This window comes from Myxine glutinosa, chromosome 3 (assembly GCF_964187855.1).
Source record: "Myxine glutinosa chromosome 3, kmMyxGlut1.1, whole genome shotgun sequence".
Taxonomy (NCBI): Eukaryota; Metazoa; Chordata; class Myxini; order Myxiniformes; family Myxinidae; genus Myxine; species Myxine glutinosa.
This window is the reverse complement of record NC_136263.1, coordinates 78,648,346-78,674,439: the sequence shown is the minus strand read 5'-3', so window position 1 is coordinate 78,674,439 and position 26,094 is coordinate 78,648,346. Positions and strand designations below refer to the sequence as shown.

The 26,094-nt window shown below is 40.4% G+C and overlaps 1 protein-coding gene across 1 annotated transcript in view; it reads right to left on the bottom strand.

Moving 5' to 3' along the window:
- Window positions 1–2,472: 2,472 nt before the first annotated feature.
- LOC137418250 (casein kinase I) overlaps window positions 2,473–26,094 on the bottom strand; it is an 87,398-nt gene continuing 63,776 nt past the window's right edge. The window contains 4 exon segments of the mRNA XM_068104268.2: window positions 2,473–4,431; window positions 12,336–12,402; window positions 15,566–15,705; window positions 21,599–21,761. Of these exon segments, the coding sequence (XP_067960369.2) occupies window positions 12,370–12,402; window positions 15,566–15,705; window positions 21,599–21,761 (336 nt within the window). The 3' untranslated portion in view covers window positions 2,473–4,431; window positions 12,336–12,369.

Below are 26,094 nucleotides of genomic sequence, written 5' to 3'. Positions count from 1 at the left end.
TTACAGCTGTGCGCGCTCTTTTGTACATTGCCATCACTACTCTGATCAACCATTCCTCCACTCCTAACTTCCTCAATGCCCATGTCAATACTTTGCGTGGAACCCTATCGAATGCTTTCTCCAGATCAACAAACCCAAAAAACAACTTCTTCCTCTTCTCCATTGACTTCTCCTGCAACTGCCTCACAATGAAAAGCGCGTCTGTCGTTCCTCTTCCTGGCGTAAATCCAAACTGCATTTTGTCGATCTTCACTTTCTTCCTTATCCTCCTCTCCAACACCCTTTCCAATACCTTCATTCCATGCTCCAATAACTTTATCGCTCGGTACGAGCCACACTCCAGAGGGTCACCTGTCCCTTTGTATAGAGGGACGAGGGTACTCAGTTCCCAATCCACTGGAATGCGGCCTTCTTTCACCACCAGATTACAGATCTCTGTCATTCTCTTCACACCCCAACTTGATATGTCAAGGGAGACAGCTCTAATTTCCTGTTTGGCATTGAGGACCTCCATCCATTGTTGAGACAGCAGAAGCAGCATGTCCAGAGTGGAGTGACCTGGTCTGAAACCAAATTGATGATCAGAGATCAAGCCATTGGAGAAGAAGAAAGATTTGATATCCGAAGCAATGATGGATTCCATGACTTTGTTGATAATTGGGAGAAGGCTGATTGGTCTGTAGTTGCAAAGATCTGTTTTTGCACCTTTTTGTGTAAAGCGGTGATGTTGGCCGATTTCCAAGCTGATGGCAGATGAACTTGAGCAAAAGAGAGGGTGAAGAGAACAGAGAGAGGGAGTGAAAGAGCGGCAGAGCAGGATTTTAGGACCCGTGGGCTGATGCCGTCAGGTCCAGTTGCAGAATCAGAGTCGAGGGTTGACAAAAACTTCTCCACCTTGTCAGGAGGAAAGGACACAGAGTCCACGAGCAGCTGGGTATGACTGGGTCTGGTGGGTACAGAGAGGGATGGGTTTGGTACACAAGATTTAGAGGCAAACACAGAGAGGTAATAATATGGTTGAGGTAATAACACCGTTTTTGCAGGAATAAGGTTCTGCATGCAATATATGGGTGTCGTTTTGCTTAGTTCAAGCTAAAATACACATTCTATGAAACACATTTCTGCATTAGGCTTGTGATTTGAACAACAACAAAAATAAATGAAAATAATAATAATAAACAAGTCAGGAGACGACGATGGTTCACAAGCGAGCGGTATTCAATGACAAAGGACGGACTATAACCGAAACAGGCCCGGAAATGTCAAAACGAAAGTTACTGACCGTGAAATAAGATAGCAAATAATGTATAATCAGTTATGAGGTTCGTTAGCTACACAATACCGAAAATTCGGTTCGATTCCGACAACTTTGAAACTTTGACCTTTGTGACCTTCAAAGGTCAAAGATTCTGAAATTTGTTGGAAAACTTGTATTTCATGATGTATGTGATAAATGATAATATAAGATCATGTACGACATTTCACCCCTATCAGGAAGCGAACAATGTAATAAAACCATCAAAAATCGACTTTTCTAAATGTCGTGACCTTGTCACCTTGACCTTGGGGCGAAAATGAAAAATCGAGCTCCGTGGGGCTAGACACATGACATTGGCCTAACCAAATACCGAAACCCCTGTCAGATTCCACCAACTCCCTCGAAGATGTAGCTTGAACTCAATTATCACCTAAAAAGATCTTTTTCAGGCGTCGCTTCACCCACAATGGGTGCAATACGCCCACTCTCGGCAGGACAACTAGATCATGATATCAACCTCCCACCCAAGTTTCATCATGATCGGATGATATCATCGGGTAGTTATGCTGCGGCCAGACAGACACAGCCATGACGAATATAGTGGTCACTCTGTTTGATAACTCGTGAACCAATAAAAACAAGTAAAATGTGCCCAGGAGAAACATGTCAAAAACTTACTCATCAAATAATGTTGTTTTGGCATGATTAAGGTTTAGTGCAAGACTCGAACAGTACTCAATAGAGCACATCTCTCTACCAGGCTGAACAGTTTACGTTTAGTATCGCACCGATAGGCTCGATCTGGACCAAAATCTAATCAGCTAGTTCTCTCTCGTCACCTAACCAACTCGTCCACAACTTTTTTTTTTTTTAATATAGAAATTTCATGCTATACAGCATACCATTTTGGCCCTATCTCCAAATTGTGAAGAATGACAAAAACTTTTTAAAAAATTATAATTATAACATATCCGGACAGGATCTTGACCCAATGTGAATAAATTCGTCCTTGTCAAACGCTCATCCTGTCCACAAAGTTTCGTGTGAAACCTTGAATAACTTTTTGAGATACCCCGCTCACAAACAAAGAGGGTTAAAACATAGCCTCTGTTCAACTTGACGAAGGTGGAGATAAAGACGAGAGTAATGGTCCATGGAATGTAAATAATTGGCTTTACAAATTTAATAATCATGTTCACTTACTGCAAAAACAGTTCAAGGCTGTGCAATCCCTTTTATTTACAAGTATTGCATACACAAATACAGTACATTTCAATTACAAATAGTACATTGCAAGTAACGAGTTGACACGCATTTGTAGTAAAACAACCTGTACATGCAGTATTCAAAAAGGACTGCAGAACGCACCATAATCACAAAGAGGAGCAAATTAGTTTGCAGTCACCTGGCCACACAGGTCCCACTAACAGTCCAAGAGGCATAAGGGCTCGGCTACTTGAGACCCACAAATGTGCACAACAACCTGTGCAAGGGGGGTATCAGTGGTGTTAAATTATACCGGCCCACCAACTACTGGGCAATCGCCCTGCTCGACAAGTTATTTGAGCACCAATATCAGAGATATGTGCTGGAATGCAAGTGACCACGAGTTGGGGAAAAACAAACTAACAATAACAAAAATTATGTTGCAATTGTGCCATTTGATGATGAAAAAGGAGTGGAGGTAAATACAAGGTAAAAACCTATGTTCACCCAATGGCAGGCACTCCGACCTTCACTCCAAAACAAAGATGAGAGCTTGCATGTATCAACGGTTCCATTGCTGCCAACGACTCTTCCAAAGAACCAATTTTCATAAACATGTTATTCGCCCAAAGTAGAAATGTTACCAACAGCTGTTAAATCTTTTGTTGGGGGAAAAGATGACCACAAATTACAGCACATCACAAAGAAGTCAAGACAAGATGAGAAACCCATCAATAGCAGCATTGGCTCCTTCTGCTCTAGAGCTGCAGTGGTGTCCACGGTCTTAAGTTCGAAAATAAAAAAGCAACTTGTGAAAAGCCTAAAACAAATAAAACCAATAAAAGGCAGCACTCAAAACAATGTTTGAAAATAAAATCTGAAATGTCTACAAATACATAAATACAGATCAAAGGATTTTTCTCCAAAGAACAAATGTGCAAATGAGGATACATTATTTTGTATAATACCGGTACAATGACTTCTTTCGGGTTCTCAGATCTCCAATGATGATCAAACAGATTCAACTCTTGACCACATTTTGACACTTAGGTCGAAATAAGCAAACCTTCCAAGTCCGACACAACTTGACATTTGCACATAAAGCCTGTCTGTGAAATGACCAATCCAGATCATTCCACCTCTTAGCATGAATACACTCAAAAAGCACTTCAGTGAACAATGACCACGAAAAACAAAACAAACAAACTGAAACACCTGTAATTACGTGAAGAATGATGGCTATATACACTGCATAGGAAGCATCACTGTTATGTGAAAATCGCAGGAAGCTGCGTGTACAAGCAAATCGACAATGGCTTTGCGATATCGGCAGAAACATTTAGCCCCAAAACTTGACAAACGGTCTTGCACAAGTATCATGTACAGCATGTTCCCCATTAAAGTGTTACCCTCCTTAACCAGTCCTTACTAGTTAACGTTGTTTGATACACCCTCATCACGTACACATTCGTCATCAGAGAAATTAAACTTAGAAACGACATGGTAATGGTAAGTAAATCAAGGAAGCAGTAGTTGGCAGGTGTAACCTGTAAGCAATAAAGGATAGAGAAGGAAGCGTATTGGTGTTGACGGTGGAGGTTGCGGGCATAGTTAGGCAGAAAAAAGAGGGGGGTGGGGGGGGGCTAGTGCTTAGAAAGGTAAACAAACTAACATAGAGACAGAGGTATATAGAATACAGTAATCTGAATGGCTTTTAAAAAGGCCCTGCAATAGCATCTACATTGTAAAGGTACAAAATTCAGAGTTACAACAAAATGAAGCCTTTGAAGACAAAATATGGTGTGAAGGAAGGTAAATGTACAGTGTGCTGTTTATCATCACTTCTTGAGCAGGCGGAATGATGTAGAACGAGACAAACCATCAAAGTCCCTGTTGCAACGACTCCCAACTACGGAGGGGCTCTTCTTCCTCAATGTAGAGAAGCCACTGCCAATGGGGCATGAAACCTGCACCATCAGATATGGAAAAAAGCATAAGAAAAGCTATTTGCAGGGAAAGATTGTACAACCAACTTCGAGAGTAATATCAAGTTGTAGGCCCTTGCATCTACCACATGACAACGCGCTATGTCATCTTGCTGTCTGTAAGGAACTGGTTCAAGAACTAAGTTTCATTCACCAGCAAAGAGCACCAACCTAAGCCCAATCAAACGTCTCTGGGACATTGCGAATGATGCTGCAGGAGACCATAACTGGATTCCGGGTTGGGGTCCCAGGATGAATCTGTGTTCCCAACATAAGCCATGGGGTGCTGAAATGAATGCAAAACAAGCCAACCCAAGGAAACAATTTCAGGGAAAGTGAACTGACTTGCAGAGAAACCAAAACGGTTTTGAGGTTATTTTTTATAACAGCATTTGCTCAACTTTGATAACCAAGCCACAACTTTCACAACTTAAAATTTATTCGAGCCAAATATCAATATTTTCATGTTGCAACCTGCATGACGAAATATGACCCAAATACAGAGAAAACAAGCTTTTAAATGACACAAACATACATGAGTGTGCAGGAAGTACTCGATTTATGGGCCTGATGCGTTAGGTGTTCAAGAACACAAAAACAAGAGAACGTGAAAGAGAAGTTTCTTGTTTCATTCTTAGTGCAGGAGCCAGTTTTCAAGAGAGGCCGAGAAAACGAGTTCCATGCAACACCCACTACACAGTTGGTTTGTCATTTCAGGGTGCTTGGGATACATCTGTAGAACAAATCCAGCCCTGATGTACAGTTAAATTGTGGCAGCAACAATAAACAGCAGCCACTTTTCTATTAAGGGGTAGCGTAAAGCTCGAAATTGACGATTTTTTTTTTGTACTTTTGTTTTTTCAGCTCTTCCAATAGGGATTCTTCAGCATTATAATTAAAAGGATAGTGGGAAGTATGAGGGGATTTTCGTTATGCTGTTCAAGTATGTTTAAAAAAAAAAAATTATTATTATTATACCTTGTATTATACCCAAAACACACAAAATCGCTGAAATATGTAGTTTTTGCTTTTCGACTAATTATGCAATACCATCTTTGTTGTTTAAATGCGGTTATGGTTGTAACATGATATATCTTTATGATCTTTTCAAGAAACAAAATTGGACAATCTTTAAGTAAAGTCAGAAAAATATAGATTTCATTTCCCCTTAAATCATCAACCCCACTCCCGTTATGAACGAAAGTCCACAAGTAATCTCAGCAAAAATATCTCACCAGGTCAAATCTGGCTGCGATCATAACCATAGTCATTCACTGAACATTACAATGTTAACATATAACTGTTATTTGTTGTATTATTAAAATAAACACTTATTTTGCTACTGAATCATCCTCTAAGTGGTACAAAATCACGAAAATGTCATCATTAATCTTCCTCATCATCCTCTTCTGAGTCGCTTGTGGTAGGTTCTTTGTTTGGGTTTTTGCATTGTTCACCTCCCATGCAAGTGTAGGCTTCTGTGCATGGCATGTTATTGTTCTTGCAGGCACATACGTGGCTGCGTTGACATGCAGACACTTTACACTTGCACGCGGTCAGCTCAACTAGTCCAACTGGAACAGGAGCAGTCTTTGGTCATGAGGGTGGGCTGAAGAGTTCCATCTTCGATGTTCCATGCATCACCATCTGGTTTTGGTAGTGCTTGGTTGGGGAGCAATGACTTCTTCCAGATGAATGACTGATAGTTAGCTCGATAAATGTGTTGCCTAATACTGTCAGATGTTGGTGGTAGGCATTCACTCTTCTGCCTTTTCTGGCAGAACATCCAATATCTGATTTCGTCCGCCATGTCACCTGCTGCCTGAGCTGTTGTGTACAGGGAGGATATGAACCGTTCACAAGCACGGACAGTATCCTCTGTCAGTGGGATAATATCTCCCAGTTGTGACACTTTCTGTTGGTGGTCTTTACTGTCCTGAAGTTTCCTCAAAGCTGTCTTCTTACCAATTCCACTGAAGGCACTCGTCATGTCACTTCCTGTTAGTGCATGCAATGATGGGAGTGCTTTGCATACTTCTGGACCAATGGCCAAGACTATTTCGTGGATTGGTATGTGTCGTAACTTTTGCTTTATTCCAGTACGAAACCAAAGTTTTTGGCATCTCATTGTGGCATACATGTGTGTGCATATGACTGCAACATCAGTATCTGGTGATTGTACGATCACCTGTGGGTGGTCATATGACGCATTGTGAGCATGCAGAAGCCTGGTGTTCTGCTTCTTCGTGGTCAGACTCCAGAGGTGAGAGTTTAGTCACATGCCCTCTTACGATCAGCTTGCACTCCTTTCTGTTTGCACAACGACCAGTCCACAGCAGGTGCTGAACTTCTCAGCCGGGTTGTACTTTCGTCAACGTCCTTCAAACAGCAATCCTCATCACATCCTCATCACATCAATACTATTTCAACGCATAGACAACAGTGTAAAATGTTTTGATCGCAAAATATTTGGAAATTTCGGGAATTCCTCGAATTAGGTGATATTATTTTTGCATAATTATATGAACAGCGATGACATGCGAAATATAAAACTATTTTATAACATACACATAGATGTCTCATACTCATGAATGAAACTTTCACAACAAAATTGGATGTATCTTGCCTGTCGGGGCTAAGAGAAAAAATAAATAAATGAAATCCGTCAAAATCTCAGATTTACGCCTCGGACACGACCCTCCTCATAGAAAAGTGGCTGCCATTTATTGTTGCTGCCACAATTCAACTGTACATCAGGGCTGGATTTGTTCTATAGATGTTCCCCAATCACCTGGAAGTGACAAACCAACTGTGTAGTGGGTGTTGCACTAAACCATTTTGAGCAGATTCTGGCTCCTGGACTATCTGTTCTCTCACAGCTCACTTCAGCAATGGGAATTTATACTTTGCATTGGGTGTTCAAGCTGTATTCCTTGAAATATCTCAACTTGTTTTTTGAATATTACTCTATATTTAAATTTCTGCAGGATTAATAAATGGTTCCAGGTTACCGCACCAGTTTCAGAAGGGATGTGAGAGGCAATTTCAATCTGTCGGGGTGTGTAGTCCGCACTCAGATCTACTTTATAAAGACCACAGCAAGTCTCGGCATTCTTACATTTTCAGTCTTGTGTACTCTAATCCCAAACTCCTATTAATCAGCATGTAGTGCCGATAGAAAGTCTACACACCCTTTCAAAAATTTCACCTTTTGTTGCCTTATAGCCTGGAATTAAAATGCATTAAATCAGACTTTTCCCACCTTTATTTAAACATCGTAACCCACAACTTCCAAATGAGAAACAAATTCTACAAATTTCAGGATATAAATTTAAAATACAAAACTAGAATATATTTTTGGTTGGACAAGTGTCCACCCCCTCATAATAGCAAAGGTAAATTAGCTTAGGTGTAACCAATCACCTTCAAAATCACACACCAATTAATTGGTCTACACCTGTGTTACATTGTTATGATTCTGATTATTACAGAATAAAATCAGCTGCTCCTGTAGGGTTCCTCTGCTGGATAGTGCATTTCACAGCAAAGAACCATGAGCACGAAGGAGCTTTCAAAAGTTGTGGAACGGCACAGATCAGGGGATAGGTATAAAAAATATCTCAAAGGCCTTGAATATCCCTTGGGGCACAGTCAAGACAATCAATAAGAAGTGCAAGGTGTATGGTGCCACCAAGACCCTGCCGAGATCAGGCCATCCCTCCAAACTGGATGACCAAGCAAGAAGGAGACTGATCAGAGGCCACCAAGAAGCCAATGTCAGCTTTGAAAAGGCTACAGGTCTTTATGGCAAAGACTGGTCATTGTGTGCATGTGACAACAATATCCCAAATACTCCACAAGTCTGGCCTGTATGGTCGGGTGGCAAGAAGGAAGCTATTACTCAAAAATCCCACCCCGAGTCCAGTTTCAGTTACGCAAAAGAAAAAGAAAAAAAACACTTCGGAGATTCTGAAGCCATGTGGTAAAAAGTTTTGTGGTCTGACAAAAGCATTATGTTTGGTGCAAACCCAACACAGCAAATCACCCAAAGAACACCATCCCTACTGTGAAGCATGGTGGTGGTGGCAACATCATGTTCGGGGGATGTTTCTTATCAGCAGGGACTGGGTCACTTGTCAGGATAGAAGGGAAAATGGATGTAGCAAAATACAGATCAGTCCAAGAGTAAAACCTGCTGCCCTCTGCAAGAAAGCTGAAATTGTGATGGACGTTCACCTTTTATCATGACAACAACCCAGAGCACACAACCAAAGCTACACTGGAGTGGCTAAGGGACAAAAAGAAAAATGTTCTTGAGTGGCCCAGTCAGAGCCCCGACCTAAATCCAATCAAAAATCTGTGGCATGACATGAAGATTGCTGTCCATCAGCGCTCCCCACGAAACTTGACTGAGCTTGAGCAGAACAATGAGCAAATATTGCCCAAAGGTGTGCAAAGTTGGTAGAGATCTACACCAACAGACACAGCAGCAATTGCTGTCAAAGGTGCTTCCACCAAGTATTAACTCAGGGGGGTGGACTTCAGTATTAACTCAGTATTAACTCATTTGTTATCAGAGAGACTTATCCAACCAAGATATTCTAGTTTTGTATTTTTAATGAATTTTTTGAAGTGTGTAGAATTTGTTTTTCACTTGGAAGTTGTAGGTTGCGGTGTAAATAAAGGTGGAAAAGTCTGATTTAATGAATCTTAATTCTAGGCCACAAGGCAACCTAGAACTTCTTTCTGGAATTGTAGAATTTCTTCAGGTGAAAATTTTCAAAAGGGGTGGAGACTTTCTACAGACACTGCAGGTTATTTACTTTTAATGCCAACCACAATAAATATATTTCACTCCATTTAATCTCAAAACTTTTTCTTCTACTATTTTTGCTTACAACATTTATAACAATTAATCATCACAATACAACAATTATTGCTTGGATTTTTTTTTTTTTACATCAGTTATTTGCTATTTCTCTAAACTAATTTTAATGAACATTACTCTGATATTTGATCTATTACAGGTGTGATAAATAGCTCGGCCTTGTGCACAATGACTGTAATCATTAACCTGAACTACAGACCAATTGAATCACTTCTGATCATCAATAAGGTCATGGAATCTGCCATCGTAGATGACGTACAATAATTCCTTTCCCCCCCCCCAATAGCCTCATCTCAGATCATAAATTCAGATTCAGACCTGGTCACTCCACCTTGGACATGCTGCTTCTACTCTCTCAACAATGGATGAAGGCCCTCAACATCAGACATGAGATCTGGGCCTATCGATGCATCAAGCTTTCGATAGTCTGGCAACCCACCTTGCCATCCACATTGTCTGCCTATGGAATCCAAGGACAACTCCACTCTTAGATTACTGATCTCGACTCTCGAAGCTACTTTGTCTTTCAACATATCCCTTTCTTCTTCTCCTCCCTGTAAAGGATGGAGTACCCCAAGGCAGTGTGTGCTTGACCCCATCTTATTCCTAATATTCATCAATGATCTCTCTGGAAAATCTTCTATCTCTATGCTGATGACTACTCTCTGCCATGACATCCATCATCCTTCTGACACATGGCAGCAGCCTCTTCCCTCTCCTCAGACCTTGGTAGAATCACAAGCTGTATGGTCAATCACTTGAGATACATTATTCATTCCTGACAAATCTCACTCTCTGTCTCTCAAAAGACCATCTGGTGAACCGTCCCATCTACTTCCCCGATCCTCTTGAAATTCAGTCATTCAAAACTTTTGGGACCAGACTATCAGCCATTTTTCTTGGGCAAACGATATATCCAACGTTGGCTTCCAAAGCAAAGCTTGTTTGTTGGCATCCGAGATTGTGCAGTCTTCCGTTGGCACATGTGAATAATGCTACTTAAAAGGCCTTCCTCAGCTTATTTTTTTTTTGTATACAAGATCGAAGCTCGTATCCCTCCGTAAGAGCCAACAGCTCGTATCCGTAAGAGCTAACAATCACAAAAAAACAAACAAAAAAAACCGACACATAAAACATATAATAAAGGAAGCGGGAGACAGGATGGGGGGAGAGGGGGAAGCATACAAGTACAACAGAAGACAACAGGGACATCGGGAGATCTGTGGGAGGGAGCGGGCTAGGGGGGAGGGGCATGGGAGGAGGGAGGAGGGAGGGTGGAGGAGGTATAAAACACATTGACACTGCTAGGACTTCCAGGAAAGAAGTCAGTATTTCAAGAAAGTGGATCTGGGGTGAATTAACGGGGGTAGAAAAGATCAAGGTTTTGGATGGGGGAAGATAAGAGATGGTGCTAAGCTTGATGGAATACTGCTCCCCTCTGAGCCAGTGCCCCTCCCTCATACATTACTCAGCCTGATGTCATGGAAAACAAGGCCTTCAAAATCATTGGTATCCACTGCAAGGACGCCGAGTCCTTGGGTCTATCTCTTTCAGATCACAAACAGGTGCGTGGTCTCTGTCTTCTCATGCCTCCTCTCTGGTCTTACATCCTCACTTGCCAGTAAGCCACTCCTGGTGAAACTCCAAAAATTCTGACTCACTGCTCACTTCCACTCATTCATTTCACTTTTCCCTAACTGCGGAACCAACCTCCTCAATATCTTCAAATTTTTTTATTCTCTCCAGAGCTTCAAGACGGCTGTTCACCATCTCAAGCCATCTGCCATTCACAGCCATGTTCTTTTCTACTACCATTAATTAACCCTCCCCAAGTTTTTCCTTCAACTTATTTGAGAGTTTGCAGCTGTATCGACCTTGTTCCCTCTGTCCTCCACTTGCTCTTATTATTCCCCACATCCCTTATCCCTCAACACTGCTATTATTGCGTTTCCCCATCCCCTCTTCCTACTGTAGCGTTATTTTCGTTCTGCTTTGTCCTGGTCCGTTCTGTGTTCCAGCTTCCCCACAAGCTTCGATGATACAAAACACCAAAACAATCCATGAAACTGGGCCAGACATCTTGATCAAAGCTTTGTGGCTGCAACTTTATTTTCTGTCCATCAGAAAACTCAGGTCCTTTTGGTGCACATTGGGGCAGAACTATTGGGACAGCCATATTTTCAGATTTGTTTTGCATCAAAATCATAATGCCAAAGCAGTGACCCACTAGGGTTCATGTGAATATTCCTCAAAATGAGCAAAAACTTAAGAATTTTGACAGCCTATTTCAGTCACTTGTCTGATTGAATTCAGTCACTTGAAATTTTACTGAGCTGTGTCTTTTGGCCATTATCTTGAAAACGCTTTCAGCATTTTGTTAAATATATCTTTCAATTCACACCTTCACGTGGCAATACCCCAACAAAAAACAAATTCAAATTGCACTTTTATTGCATTGGTAAAGGTCACGGGAGAACACAAGGAGAATGTTTGCCTGTGAAGTCACCAACGTAAGTTCACAAAAATTAATTCACACGCTCTACCGACTTTTTTGATCACAAAATTGAATCCCTTGCACCTCGACTACAGATGTAATACATTTTGGAAACCATGGGGCTTGGAGATTAAATGAGTAATAGGTAGGATAATTTTGCTGCACTTCCCTGTAGTTAAATAGGTTTGTAATTGGCTGTGGTAAGCATTTAAATTTTTCAATAGGTTTGGCCTTTTCAGAGTGAGAAAGGTTGTAGAATGAGAAAAGGCAATACAAGCTATATCTTTCAAACAACAACAGAGAATGCAAACAAGGCCATGAAAACATTCAACCAGTCTATTTTGAAACCCTTAATGTGGATTTTGGCAACTCATACAGCTCTGATATTGTGAACAATTGATAAACATGCTAGTAAGAGACGTGCGAGATGATGGGCTCAGCTTCAGAACTAATTTCAAGCCAGAGAAGGTGCAGCATTACTCCAAGCTGGAACATGGAACTCACCGATAAAAGGTCACGAACCCTGTGACAAGAAGCGCTACTTGCAGTGATGTTCGTAGGCAATGCTTGGCTGATGTGGGAGTATGAGGGGGGGAGCAGAGCAGGACATGCAGGGTAGGTTTGCCATCAAGGTGCATATTGCATTTAATGTCACATAATGCAAGGCAATGGGAGTTCCCCAACTTGTTCCCAAACCACCAGGCTCAGGAAAAAAAAATGGAAGTAAATTATAAAAAAGCTACCATGTTTTTGTATAAGAAACCATTGTCCCAAAATTTCTAACATAAGATTAATGTAGAAGATAAAGTGCTGGCACACATCAATCTATATGAGGTGCAAAAAAAAAATACTCAAGGACTCCATAGACGAGTGTACCCTTTTGCAGAGAACAAAAACGTTCAGACAAAATATCAGGAGCACTGTTCAATTTCCTTGACTGATGTGCAACATAAAATAGGGCCATCTCGAAAATAGGGAAACGAGATGGCAGCCATATCATTTTGTCTGGGTGCAATGGTGGGTGGAGTCAAGTGAGAGATGTGGGTGTAGTCCGGCAGGTGTCCGACCAATGGGTGCACAAAATTTCAATTAATCGACCCTCAACAAGAACCACAACAACAACAATGTGTTGGCCTTGTAGACCCACAACATGTCGCAGGTAAAAATGCACGATTGAAAAGCATTTAAAAGTACAAAAAAAAAGAAAAAAAAAAAAGGAAGAAATAACTACCAAATGCAACATCATAGTTTCATGGGCTCATTCTCAATTCTGGAGTTTAACCTACAAATTATAGAAATAGGTGTTATACTTTTGGCCAAAATTAGTCAAATGTGGACTCCAAGTAATTCATGTTTTTTGAGGGGGGTATTTTGCGCTTGCAAATGCACAATTCATACATGATTGTGTGGAAAACATTTATATCAATATTAATTGAAAGGTACCCATGTAGCAAACGTGCATTTTACCTCCAAGGGTTGACGGGGATTACGTTTTCACTCATGTTCTGTCAATGAGCAAACTATCTCGAAAACCTATGGACAAATTCAGACTAAACTTGGTGGACAAGTTGGGTGTGTGACAAGAATCGATTAGATTTTGGTTTAGATCCGGATTCTGCTATCATAATTTTCAAGCAACTCTTCACCATTGAGAGATAGATACGGACAAAAACAATATATATATATACATATATACATATATATATATATATACATATACATATATACATATACATATATATATATACATATATACATATATATATATACATATATATACATATATATATATATATACATATATATATATATATATATATATACATATATATATACATATATACATACTGTACACATATATATATATACATATATATATACATATATACATACTGTACACATATATATATACATATATATATATACATATATACATACTGTACACATATATATATATATACTGAGGAACGGGCTTATTTTAGCTGAGGCTAATGACTGTACCTGAGTTGCTGTGTTGTCATGATTTACACCAATCATAATACAAACAATTAATTTGCACAAATGTATTTGTTGTGTTTGTGATATTACATTTTTATAGGCAATTTAGGTTGAAGATTTAGGTTGAATGTAATTTTTTCAAGAAATAAACCCTCAGCACACACATAGGGAAGGGGTAGGTGCAGACTGGAAGTTTGGGACGATTACACCTCACCACCACGTAATTCAAAACACACCACCACGTAATTCAAAACACCTCACCACCAAGTAATTTAAAACACCGCACAGCCATAAAACACGTAATAAAAACACCTCACCACCACGAAATTGAAAACACCTCACAGCCATCAAACACGTAATAAAAACACCTCACAGCCATAAAACACGTCATAAAAACACCTCACAGCCATAAAACACGTAATAAAAACACCTCACCACCACAAAATTAAAAACCTCACAGCCATCAAACACGTAATAAAAACACCTCACAGCCATAAAACACGTCATAAAAACACCTCACAGCCATAAAACACGTAATAAAATCACCTCACCACCACAAAATTAAAAACCTCACAGCCATCAAACACGTAATAAAAATACAACACCACCACGAAATTAAAAACACCTCACGGCCATAAACACGTAATAAAAACACCTCACAGCCATAAAACACGTAATAAAAACACCTCACAGCCATAAAACGCGTAATAAAAACACCTCACCACCACGTAATTCAAAACACCTCACCACCACGTAATTATAAATACCTCACCACCACGTGATTCAAAACCACCACAACGTTATTAAAAACACTTCACAACCACGGAAACAAAAGTTTGAGGGAGTCGTTAAGTGACAACACAGACACTGCCCAGATGTGTAGATATATAAAATGACTGTACCTGAGTTGCCATTTTGTCATGGTTTAAACCAATCATAATTCAAACAATTATTTTGCACAAATGTATTTGTAATATACGTGATATCACATTTTATAAACAATTGAAGTTGAAAAAAAAAAATTCCTCCAAAATAAAAATAATAATTAGGGTATTTTCTTTTGAAAAATTTTCCAAGGACATACTGACGGGAGAGATATGTGCATACCAGAAGTTTGGTACGATTTCACAAAAGTTTGAGAAAGTAGTTCAGTGACAATACAACACAACAACACAACACAGGACAACACAGGACAGACGCTGCACAGATATAGATATATATATGTATATATATATATATATACATATGTGATATTCCACAGCATGGTTATGTCTTCTATGGGTAAAGCCTAAAAAAAAAATAAAAAAAAATACATCATGACCATTTTTGACTCATCTCGAATACCTATGACAAGGTGACGTGTGCCAGCCTTTAGTAGAAACCCCAAATTGAAAGCTACTCTATTTCAACATACAAGGTTGAAAATTTGTTACCAAGTAGTCTGAATATAAAAAAGTCAACATTTAATCAAAAACATACCATAAAACACTTACAGTACACTGCTTAAAAAAGAAAACCAAAACAAATTACGTGGAGTGCAGAAATTTAGTTCACCCACAAATGATGACAAAGCTTTCAATGAGCACAAAATCAAAAGTGAGAGCCTCGTTTCTGAAGCAAAAATTAAAAAAAATAAAAGAGCACTGGTTGTTGATCGATCAATAAGCAGCTAGCGCAGGCAGAGCCAATGGTACAGGCCAGTGCCACAAGATGAGTGTAAAGGAAGCACAGCCAACCTGAGAGGCAGACATCCGTGCAATGTCCTGCCGGCTTGTGAGGTCCGAGGATGATACATTGGCTGGGGTGCCACGATGTAGGCGCATACACACCCGCCGCTCTCGCTCAGCCCGAGAGAGCTGTCGGGGCGATGTATTAACTGAGGGATCATCGGAGTGAAGAAATTGAAAGATAAATAAACACTGAACACACGAGTGAAAAGTATGACTGTATACAGCTCGACTACTACCACTACCTTTTGGCCATGTTAATCATTCCCTCAGATCCTGTTAACCTATGGACCCAGAAGAAGCGATGTAGGCATCCTGGAGATGCTGTACATATCAGTCCAGTGCCTCATTGAAGTCAATGGCTCCTTGGTATTCCTCTTTCAAAATAAAAGGTGTTAAGGCAAAAGTGCTCCCTATGCATTGAACCTTTCACGGATTCATCCATTTCACGTTTCCTGAGGTTAAGGTTAGACTTTCTTCAGGACTTTTCTTTTGAAGAAGCCAGACAGTATTTCATCTGCCTTTGTAACGATATTTCTAATTTCAGCTTATAAAGGCTGGTGTTGGCCTACAGCTAAGGTGGTTGGCTTAATATATTTGGGTCTTGAGTTTGAGCCCCTGTAGTGGTGTTAAATAACACCAGGTGGGCTGACTCAGCCTTGCATCCCTCCAAGGTCGGCAAAATAAGTACAGTACCAGCTTACTGGAAACAGCGGACATTGTATCCTACAAAGAGCTGCTAGAAGAGGCTTTTATTTTTTAAACACTGCTTTACGTGCTCCAAAACTAATTGTCTTTTTGATTCGGAAAACTGATTTCTGAGAATATCTTAACAGTAGGATGTCTCTTGCATGATGAGAAGCGAATTTCTCTTGCCTGAAGAACTTGCTAAAAAGATGGGACCCTACGAACAATTCGATTTCCTTCCAGAAAGCTCCAGGAAGTAAGGAACTTCTTGTCTCACTTATTTGGAAAATCTACCTGGTAATTACGAACTTATGTACGATAGCCTGGCATTTCCGATCAAGCCACGGGGTTGTGATTTCTCCCAGCTACAACCTGCGCATAATACGAACAGGGTTCCTGATGCAGCTCAAAATGTCCTGTTGACTGCAAAGGACAGATTATATACTTTCTGGTCATTCACTCACTCCATTTTATTGCACTCTATCGGTTACACACTGGTGGGAAGTTTTCCTGCCTCCTTTGTCCATTTGACCACAGTGGCAGTCTTTCTCTTCTCAACCAATTCAGAAAGGAAAGTAACCAGAGTTGCCAGGTGCTGCATGGGTTCTGGGGTATTTTCCAAAAGATTTCTTTTTTTTTTGTGGTACTATGGCAAACTTTTTACTCAATGCTTTTGATTTGCTTTTGCCAGTAAGTTAACTTTTGAATCGATTTTAATCAATGCAATACTTTTGCTGGAAAGGAATCTGCTGACACTACATTTGACTTAATTTCCTATAAAAAGGGATGGGCATTCTCACAATTTTTGTATTGCAATATACTGCTATACTGAAGCCTGTGCTGCGATACATACCATGATACAGTATATCAAATTCATGGATTATGACTAAATATTGTTCAAAGTTGCTCCTACATATTTTTCTCGTAATTTCAGATGTGACTTGTATGATGAACACAAGCCAATATAAATAATGAACACAAATTCACTTCCCATGGTAGGCCGACAGGTAGAACCATTGACCACAAATGGCTTTTCTTGTCGTTTCCCTCCCGCTTTGTGAACAGACTGAATGTGACAGAGAAAGTGCATGGTGCAACAGCTGTGAATCATCAAGTTTGTTGTCCCCCCGGCATGTTTGACTAAGGCATTACAATGGTGACACAAACTGCAATGCTCTTCAATTTTATCGCTTTTGCATTTATTTAACCCAAAACGAAACTACGTGTGGTGTTTTTCCTCATATTTTTTAACAACTTCATTGTTTGCTGAGGTGAAGGTTCGACTTAATGTTTTCCTCATTTTTAACAACAACAGCAACCAACTGACATCAGGTTTTGTATTTGTGTGCAGCAGAATCGCGTCTTTACTTCGTGAAATGTAAAGACAAGCACTTCGGTATTGTCCATGAAGTTCATAGGAGGGAACGGCATTGCGAAACTCCAACAATGGATGCTACTTCCCTATTTACCGACAAATACAGACGTTCTCCTGTCTGGCGGGCATGTTTCACGGCAACGTGCTTGCAAGCTTTTGTACCTGGATAACCTTTACACCAATATACCCGGTTAAGAAACGAATCAGCATATCGGATTAGCACGTCCATTCCCAAAAGCACAGCAAGCTTTTCTAATGACGAAAATATGGAAACCTCAGGATGCGTAATTACAAAAATATGGAGTTCAGTGCTATACGGAAGGAGTTTCACCTGTGCCCCTGCTACATGCAAATCTATTGGCAACGAAATGGTAAAGTGATCCATTCAAAAATGTAAAAATTTTCTGACTCCAGACAACAGATTAAATCACAACTAATGTGCAATGCAGAATGGCTAAATACAAGCATTTGTAGGCTGGCTGAACAAAATGGGTCTGCTTCAGTCCTGGTAAAAAGGAAGCAGTTCACATTATAAGCACTATGCCATGCTGGTAACCATACTGCAATCTGAGAGCTGCAGTCAAGCTAATGTTGGGAGATGAGAGAGAGGGAGCTGTAGGGGTATCGAGCGGGGAAGGAAAGATCTTTACCTGATCCCAACATGATGGAATAAATTTTGACAATGGCGGTACACAAGAGTATGAGTGAGCACATACTCTAACTAAAGCAACAAGCGTTACGCCTAGGTCCCCGTCGGGGAAGTGATGTGAGTTGACAAAGTGGAACATGCAGAAAACATGCTATGATATGATATTTCGCTCACAAGGGTCAGACAAACATGGAGGCGGCCATCTTGGATTTTGACGTGGCGACCCAATTTTCAATAGCGTTCTTCCTTATGCATAGATGCACCCACACACCAGAAGGTACTTCGCTTATTTTTCAAGATATTTCGCTCACAAGGTTCAGACATATATATGGTGGCGGCCGTCCTGGATTTTGACGTGGCGACCCACTTTACAATAGCGGTCTTCCTTATGCCGAGATACACCCACACACCAAATTAGAAGTTGGTACTTCGCTTATCTTTCAAGATATTCTTCTCACAAGATTCAGACATACATGGCGGTGGCCATCTTGGATTTTGACGTGGCGACCCAATTTTAAACAGCGTTCTTCCTTGTGCCTAGATACACCCACACACCAGATTAGAAGTTGGTACTTCGCTTATTTTTCAAGATATGCAGGTTACAAGGTTCAGACATACATGGCATCAGACATATACATGGCGGCGGCCATCTTGGATTTTGACGTGGCGACCCAATTTTCAATAGCATTCGTCCTTATGCCGACACACCCCCACACGCCAAATTAGAAGTTGGTACTTCGCTTATTTTTCGAGATATTCATCTCACAAGGTTCAGACATACATGGCGGCGGCCATCTTGGATTTTGACGTGGCGACCCAATTTTCAATAGCGTTCGTCCTTATGCCGAGATACACCCACACACCCAATTAGAAGTTGGTACTTCGCTTATTTTTCAAGATATTCATCTCACAAGGTTCAGACATACATGGCGGCGGCCATCTTGGATTTTGACGTGGCGACCCAATTTTCAATAGCGTTCTTCCTTATGCCTAGATACACCCACACACCAGATTAGAAGTTGGTACTTCGCATATTTTTCAAGATATGCAGGTTACAAGGTTTAGACATACATGGCATCAGACATACATGGTGGCGGCCATCTTGGATTTTGACGTGGGTTGCACCCACACACTAAATTCGAATGCGGTCCTTCGCTTACGCACGCACGCACGGACGGACGGGAAAGCCATAGTCCCCCTTTTGCTCCGCTGAGCGACGGGGGACAATTAGCTCCTCATGGTGATAATGGGACCACCTGCCCTTTGGGAAATGTTGGGGTAAAACCATGCTGTGGTCAGGTTTCTATCTTGTGCACGATTTTTGTCATGTTCTCTCCGAAACACGCAAACAAGCAGAATAGGTCCATGATGCCACCACGGTCGGCTATCATGAGATGAGGCGCCTGAGCCCAACTGAGCTCAAGGTTGCCAGTACTTTTGCTCCCGACTGTTGTTTGCGCCTCAAAAGAAACCAAGACAAACTTGGTCAACTCACACCAATTTAATGTCTTCCACAATTCTCCCCACCCATCTCTCCAAACACACCGCATGAGTCAGCTCATTACCACCTCCTGTTAAACTCAACCTTTCCTTCAACAAAAAAAAAAAAAAAAAAAAAAAAAAAAAAATCAGTTGATATTAATTCAATGGGTAGGTGTCGCCAATAACAAGATTCAATGTCCGTCTGTCTGTAAGTGCGTCACATAACTCCTCCTAAACTGATGATCGCACCCAATTCAGGATGCTGCCAAACGAAGAGGCTTGCACAAGAGGCTTGCCCTCAGTCAGGCACAAGATGTCACCCCACGGCTCAAATACCTCTTCGATTTTCCTGTCACCCTCAGCATCCAAATCACTAAGAACGCCAACCGTCTGTCATATATCTTATTTTTCTTTGAGAGTAATATTCTTATCAATATTTTTCTAAATAATAATAATATGCTAAGGCGTCGAGGGGACTCGATCCTCATGGAGCTAAAGGCTTTTCCCCCAAACCCCCCCCCCCCCCCCCCCATGGTGCAGAACATTCCTGGATAAGTTTCATGCAGAACGCCAACTTTGCTTCTCCGGGTGGAGGGAGTGCAATTGCACTCATTACCCACACTGGGCCGGCTGTTAGCATCACGCAGTCTTCTGCCCCGTTCGTGCGCAGAGCAACAGCGTACAATGTCGTAGCAAACTTTGCTTCTCCAGGGAGGTGTCCTATCTTCTTTTCTCTTTTTATATAATACACCAAAGCTTTTCTGGTGTGACATTTTTACCACGGGCTTCTGCTGCTCTATATTATAAAGCACAAGGGCCTGTCTTTCTCTCTGCCTGTCCCCAAACTACTCCCTCAGTTTTGAGTGTGGCTGAACGTTGTGGAAACCTTTGGGGTCTCAGCGGGTGTCCTGAGGTGGGTGGGAGGTTTGATAAATTTCTCAATACAATAATTACAATTTTGAGTTTCCACACAAAACTGCTCCCGGTATGGATGTAAACAATCAACCGTTCGGCATTTGCAGTTTCGCTATTTGCTGCAGGTGGAAACATTCACGGGTTTGATAATGTCAATACAACTGTGATTTTGAGTTTCCACCTGAACGACGCCACTTTCCTCTATCCGAATGTGGGTGGAAGGTTTCACACATTTCTCAATGCAGTTATGATTTTGAGTTTCACCCATACGAAGTGTCATGTATCTGCTCTTGCTCGCTGGCAGATTTGATGGTATTGATAATCACGTTAAAACGGCAATTAATTTTGTTTACCTCACGAGTGTTTCTAACATAGTTTTTTTTATTATATCAATGGTACCATGTATTATCAATTTGTGATTGGAATGATGCTGTTTGGAATGGAGAGATATTGAGTTTAAAGGAGAACAAGGAAATGTGAAGGTTGCCGGATTTGGCTTTTGCAGTTTTGCCATTGACCGTGCATAGAAACAATCTACCATAAGTTTTTTTTTGCCAAAGTCCTTCACGGAACAGCTGTCAATGCCAGACGGTCGACTGAAGGTAGCACCAAAATGTAAAATTTATTGGTTCATCGTTTGGCATTCGCCATTTATTTTTTTTGGCCGTCATTCACAAATTGGTTGTCCATGCCTGATGTTTGACTGAAGTAGGCACGGGAATGTGGAATATATTTGTTCATGGTTTGGGCATTTGGCATTTCAGCAGTCTGTTTGCATTTGGGATCCCACTCATGTGTAGCATTGATACCTCGCAAGTGTCAAATATTCAGTCAAGAGGGTAAGGAGTTTAAAAGAAAAATAAGAAAATTAAGCAACAACATATCCTAACAGCTCTTGTTCATATTATATAGAATAAAGATCTTTGAAACACACCAGCTTGAGGTCCAGGTGAAACTGGTGTCACCAAATCTTGTGTGCTTCGGCCCCGAGGGCCAGCTGCAGCAGTGGCACGTGGTGCTGCTGCTCTTTGTGCTCGCTCTTCACGCTCAAGTTCTCGCCGCTCACGCAGGGGGTCGTCATGTGCTCTCATGCCGCCCTAAAAAATAAAATATAGTAGATAAAATGTTGATTGTAAACCTTAAAATAATACAAATATCAACAGTTCAAGTACTTTTAAAAGTTTTTAAAACCTAATGCTACCGATTTGGCAAGAACTATAAGCAGCTCATTGTTGGTAAGTTTCACCAACAAGATTTATTGGAAAAGCAAGAAATGTGAGAAATTGTAAAATAAAATTATAATTTGCACTTTAGACTTGCCATTTTGTTTGCAATAATTTGCAAAGTAAATAAAATTCTTACAATTGCTTAATGAGAAGAGTTTAAACTATGAAGAGCTATAGTTAACTACAACACAAATGGCAATAGGTGGTGCATGATGATATTGTACAACTCTTTTAATACCATTTCATTCAAAGAGCTAAAACATGTACTTTGCCTATTACGAAGCAACAAAGAAAAGTGATCCATCAAAATTTTAGAGGTCTATTATGCAGTCACTTTTGGAAAGTGACTTCTCCTCAAATACATAAACAGCTCCAATGATCTGAAAAACACTTCCTTTTTGCCGAGGATTACACGCTGTGCCTAACCCAACTCCACAAAGATATATAACAGCTGAGTACTAATCCAGTACTCCACTAATCTACTAAATTGAGTCCTCTACTAATCCAAAAGTGGTCAAATGCTGATTTGACAAACGCTCATGTTTAAATCCTGGAAAATATCACAGCCTGTCTCGCCAGAAAGATCGTCAAACAAAACCACCCCTCTATTTCTAGCTTCAGTCACTGGAAGAGGTACAGTCTCTTGAACTTTGAAGCATCATCAATCATGATCTCTCTTGGGCTGAGAATATAGTAAAGCTCGTCTCCAAAATGAGTGGCAGTCAGGGCATCGTCACTTGTTCCAAGTCATTATATTAAAAATCAGAACAACTCGCACCAACTGACAACAAGGACTGAAGTCTGAAGCTCACTGGAGTACTTCTCTCTCCTTTGGACTGATGCTCCTCATTTCACATCTTTCCACACTATTATTTTGATTAAAGCTCATACTGTTATTGGTATGCCACAATGAGGCAAAGGCAAAAAAAACGAGCTCCTAGAACACCTTATCCCACACAGATGAAATTTTTTTTTTTTTTTTTTTTAAAGGATGTGTGGGGGTCTACGAACCACAAATTTGATTGGCCGTGAGGACATAAAGTGCTGTAATATTTTGTCCAAGTACAATACTGCTAAATGGAAGGGTTTTGAAAGTGCCAACAAGGCGTTTATGTCCCAGTGTTCAAGTATACAATTCCATTAAAATAAAATAAATTTTTTGAAGGTTGTACAAAAATATATTTTTTTCCAAAAATTCACCGCCATTGATGGAACGTCTTTTACACCACCTTATTTAACACACTGTGCATTAGGGTTTCATATTATAGGTTTAAAATTAAAATATGACATTTTTGTTGACTGCTCATGCCCTCATTCCTATTTATATGCAAAGGTTGTCTGCCAATTTTGAGAAAGGTCAAGTAATATTTAGAGGTTGCACAGTCTGCACACTTTTGAAATTTTACTCCAGTTCATTTAAGAAAAAGAAGAAGATTTTTTGCAAAATAAAAATTAATAAGACATCGAAAGAATTGTAAAACATTGAACATAACACAATGAAATGAATATAAGCAGTGTGTGCAATGCAGTGTGTGTGCAATGCAATGAATATAAGCAGTGCAGACTATAAGTGTGCAACCTCTAAATATTATTCAATTTGTCTAAAATTTGGCATACGGGTCACTTAGATGAATAGAACCAAGGGGACGAGCAAAGTGACACGAAAATAACAACTTCGGAAAATGGAAACACCCGACTGTGCATGGCTGACTGGGACAAATTCAGAGCCAAAGTCCAGCTAAACTATAGGTTTCCTTTCTGATTCATGTTACAAATAAAACATTCAACTGATATATAGTTATTCCTCGATCATATACTGATGTATGCGGACAGACAGAGAAAAATGGAACCAATTGATTAACCCTGCTTTTTGCTTTGTATGCGGTAAAATAAATGAATCTTAGACAGGTTAGCAGCCTGTTTTTTTTTTTTTTTTTACGGCGTAGCCCAGAGGGCAAAGCCATCTAGAACAGTGTTTGTCCGTATGTATGTATGCATGTATGTATGTATGTATGTATGTATCTATGCCCCCTCAAACGTATACCAATCAGAGCTGAGGATCTGGTCACATGACAGGGTGATGTTATTACATCTGATGTCATCATGGCAGTACATCGGCTGACTCTTCACGCACCACCATTTTGATTTATATGCCGTTGATGCCGAACATATCGTCAAACTGGTCATATATCACAATCGCCGCCATGCTCTACCTTTACGTTTTTCATTCAGTGTGAAACACAAACAAACCGAATGTTAAAACTAGTGAGATACCCGTGTTACGCACGGGTGGGAGGCCAGAAGCAAACAGGCAATGCAGATACAGCAAATGCTAAAGCATGAAACCAATAAATTCCACATTCCTGCAGCACCCTCAGTCACACGTCAGACATGGACAGCAAGTTCGTGAAGGACTTCCATGAAAAACGTACCCGTTCGCAAACAAACGAGTACGTTCACATCTCGAAACATCGATCGTGGGTCCGTGGCGAATCTGCATATGGCGATCCCCGAAGTTCACGTTAAGAAAGTAGAAACCATCACAGCATATCGTCATTAACTTGAACTCAATATCTTTTTTCATTCCAAACAACATAATGCCAATCACAAAATAAACTTTTAACAACATTGTTAATGTTTCCGTCATTGTAAAAACTACCAAGTCAACAGTTAAGAGGATTTTGAGCCGATAGGTGTTACGGCCTTGGCAAGATCGATGGAGACAGCGATCTGTTAGCGTATACACTGCCCAAATAGCTATGTGGAATTCTCTCATGTAGAGATTTAAACTCATGTCGTTTGAACTTTGGCCGAAGTCATTATTTACTTTTAATGATGTTTATATACGAATCAAAAAGAAAATAATTGGTTTTGGGTCGTCCTTTCCGCATATCTCATGGGATTGCAAGTTGGAGAGACGACCCTGATGGCAGGGAGGGGGTTGGCATTCTCTCAAGCAGGGATTCAACCCATGTCCTTATAAAAGGTCTTTGTCCGAGGTCACCGAGTCCGATCGGTGCAGCCGTTTGTGCGGCACCCGGAAAAATAACGTTATGCGGGAGTCCAAACCTCAGAATGCTGGAGGCCAAAGCTGAAATTGGAAAAACAATATACCCTATTTTACTCCAGGAGATACCAGGATTACCCACCCAAAATATCGTTGCGATCGGTTCAGCCGTTTTTGCGGTACCTTCGAAAGGACGGACAGACAGACAGATGGATGGATATTTGGTGAATTATAGTAAGATGACCATCAAATATCGAAAGCATTGGCGTTGGGGCTATTCCAACAATACGGTACGTATAGGCATTATGCCTCACCTTCAGACCGCTTCGGACAAATTAAGCCCAGGTTTCTTAATACAGTCGTGCATCATTTCAGTGGTATCTTTTTCGTAATAATAATATAGTAAATATAACTATAATACTTTAATGCCAATGTTGTGAATGGAAAGTTGATGGATTGAAGCGATGTATGGTTCATGAATCAATGATATAAGCGGTGTTTGGCACGAATATTAATAACGGCGGAAGTAAGGAATTTGCCTCTGTTTTTTTTTTTTCTATAACAATATCATTTTCGAAATAATGATAAAGTAACGTAACGTTATTATAGTAAATCAAATCGTAACACTAATCCCTTCATAGTGACTGCAAACATACTGGAAGTTAAAATATATCATCTTCTACATAATAAAGTAGATGTTGTTGTTGTTGTTGTGTTTGTTTTTTTTTACATAATAAAGTAGAGGCAGTTTTGTGTCCGTTACGTCATTACGTCTACGATGTCATCACGACGGCTGACTCCACCGACTGACATTTTAATATCACTACTACACCCATTCACTAAGGGAGCTGCAGGAAGGGTCATTCCTCTTTGGGGTATATAGATTACAGTCGATCTATGGTTGGGTCTCAAGAACATTGGGTGTGTGTTCATTTACCACGTTTCTTGTGGAGAGATCGCCAAGTGGTTGAAGCATTCGAGCAAGCACTCCATTCAAATCCGTTAAGGAACGGCTGGCTTGGCAAGCGCTAGCTAGCTGCATGGTAAATGAGCACACCTCCAACCCTTGTGGGATACATAGATTACAGTAAATCTTTGCTCAGTTGTGCAAGTAAAACTTACCTCACTGATGTGTGGATTCCTCCAAATTTATTTGTTTAATGTTATAAACATCATTAGCGACTGTTTAAAAAGCTA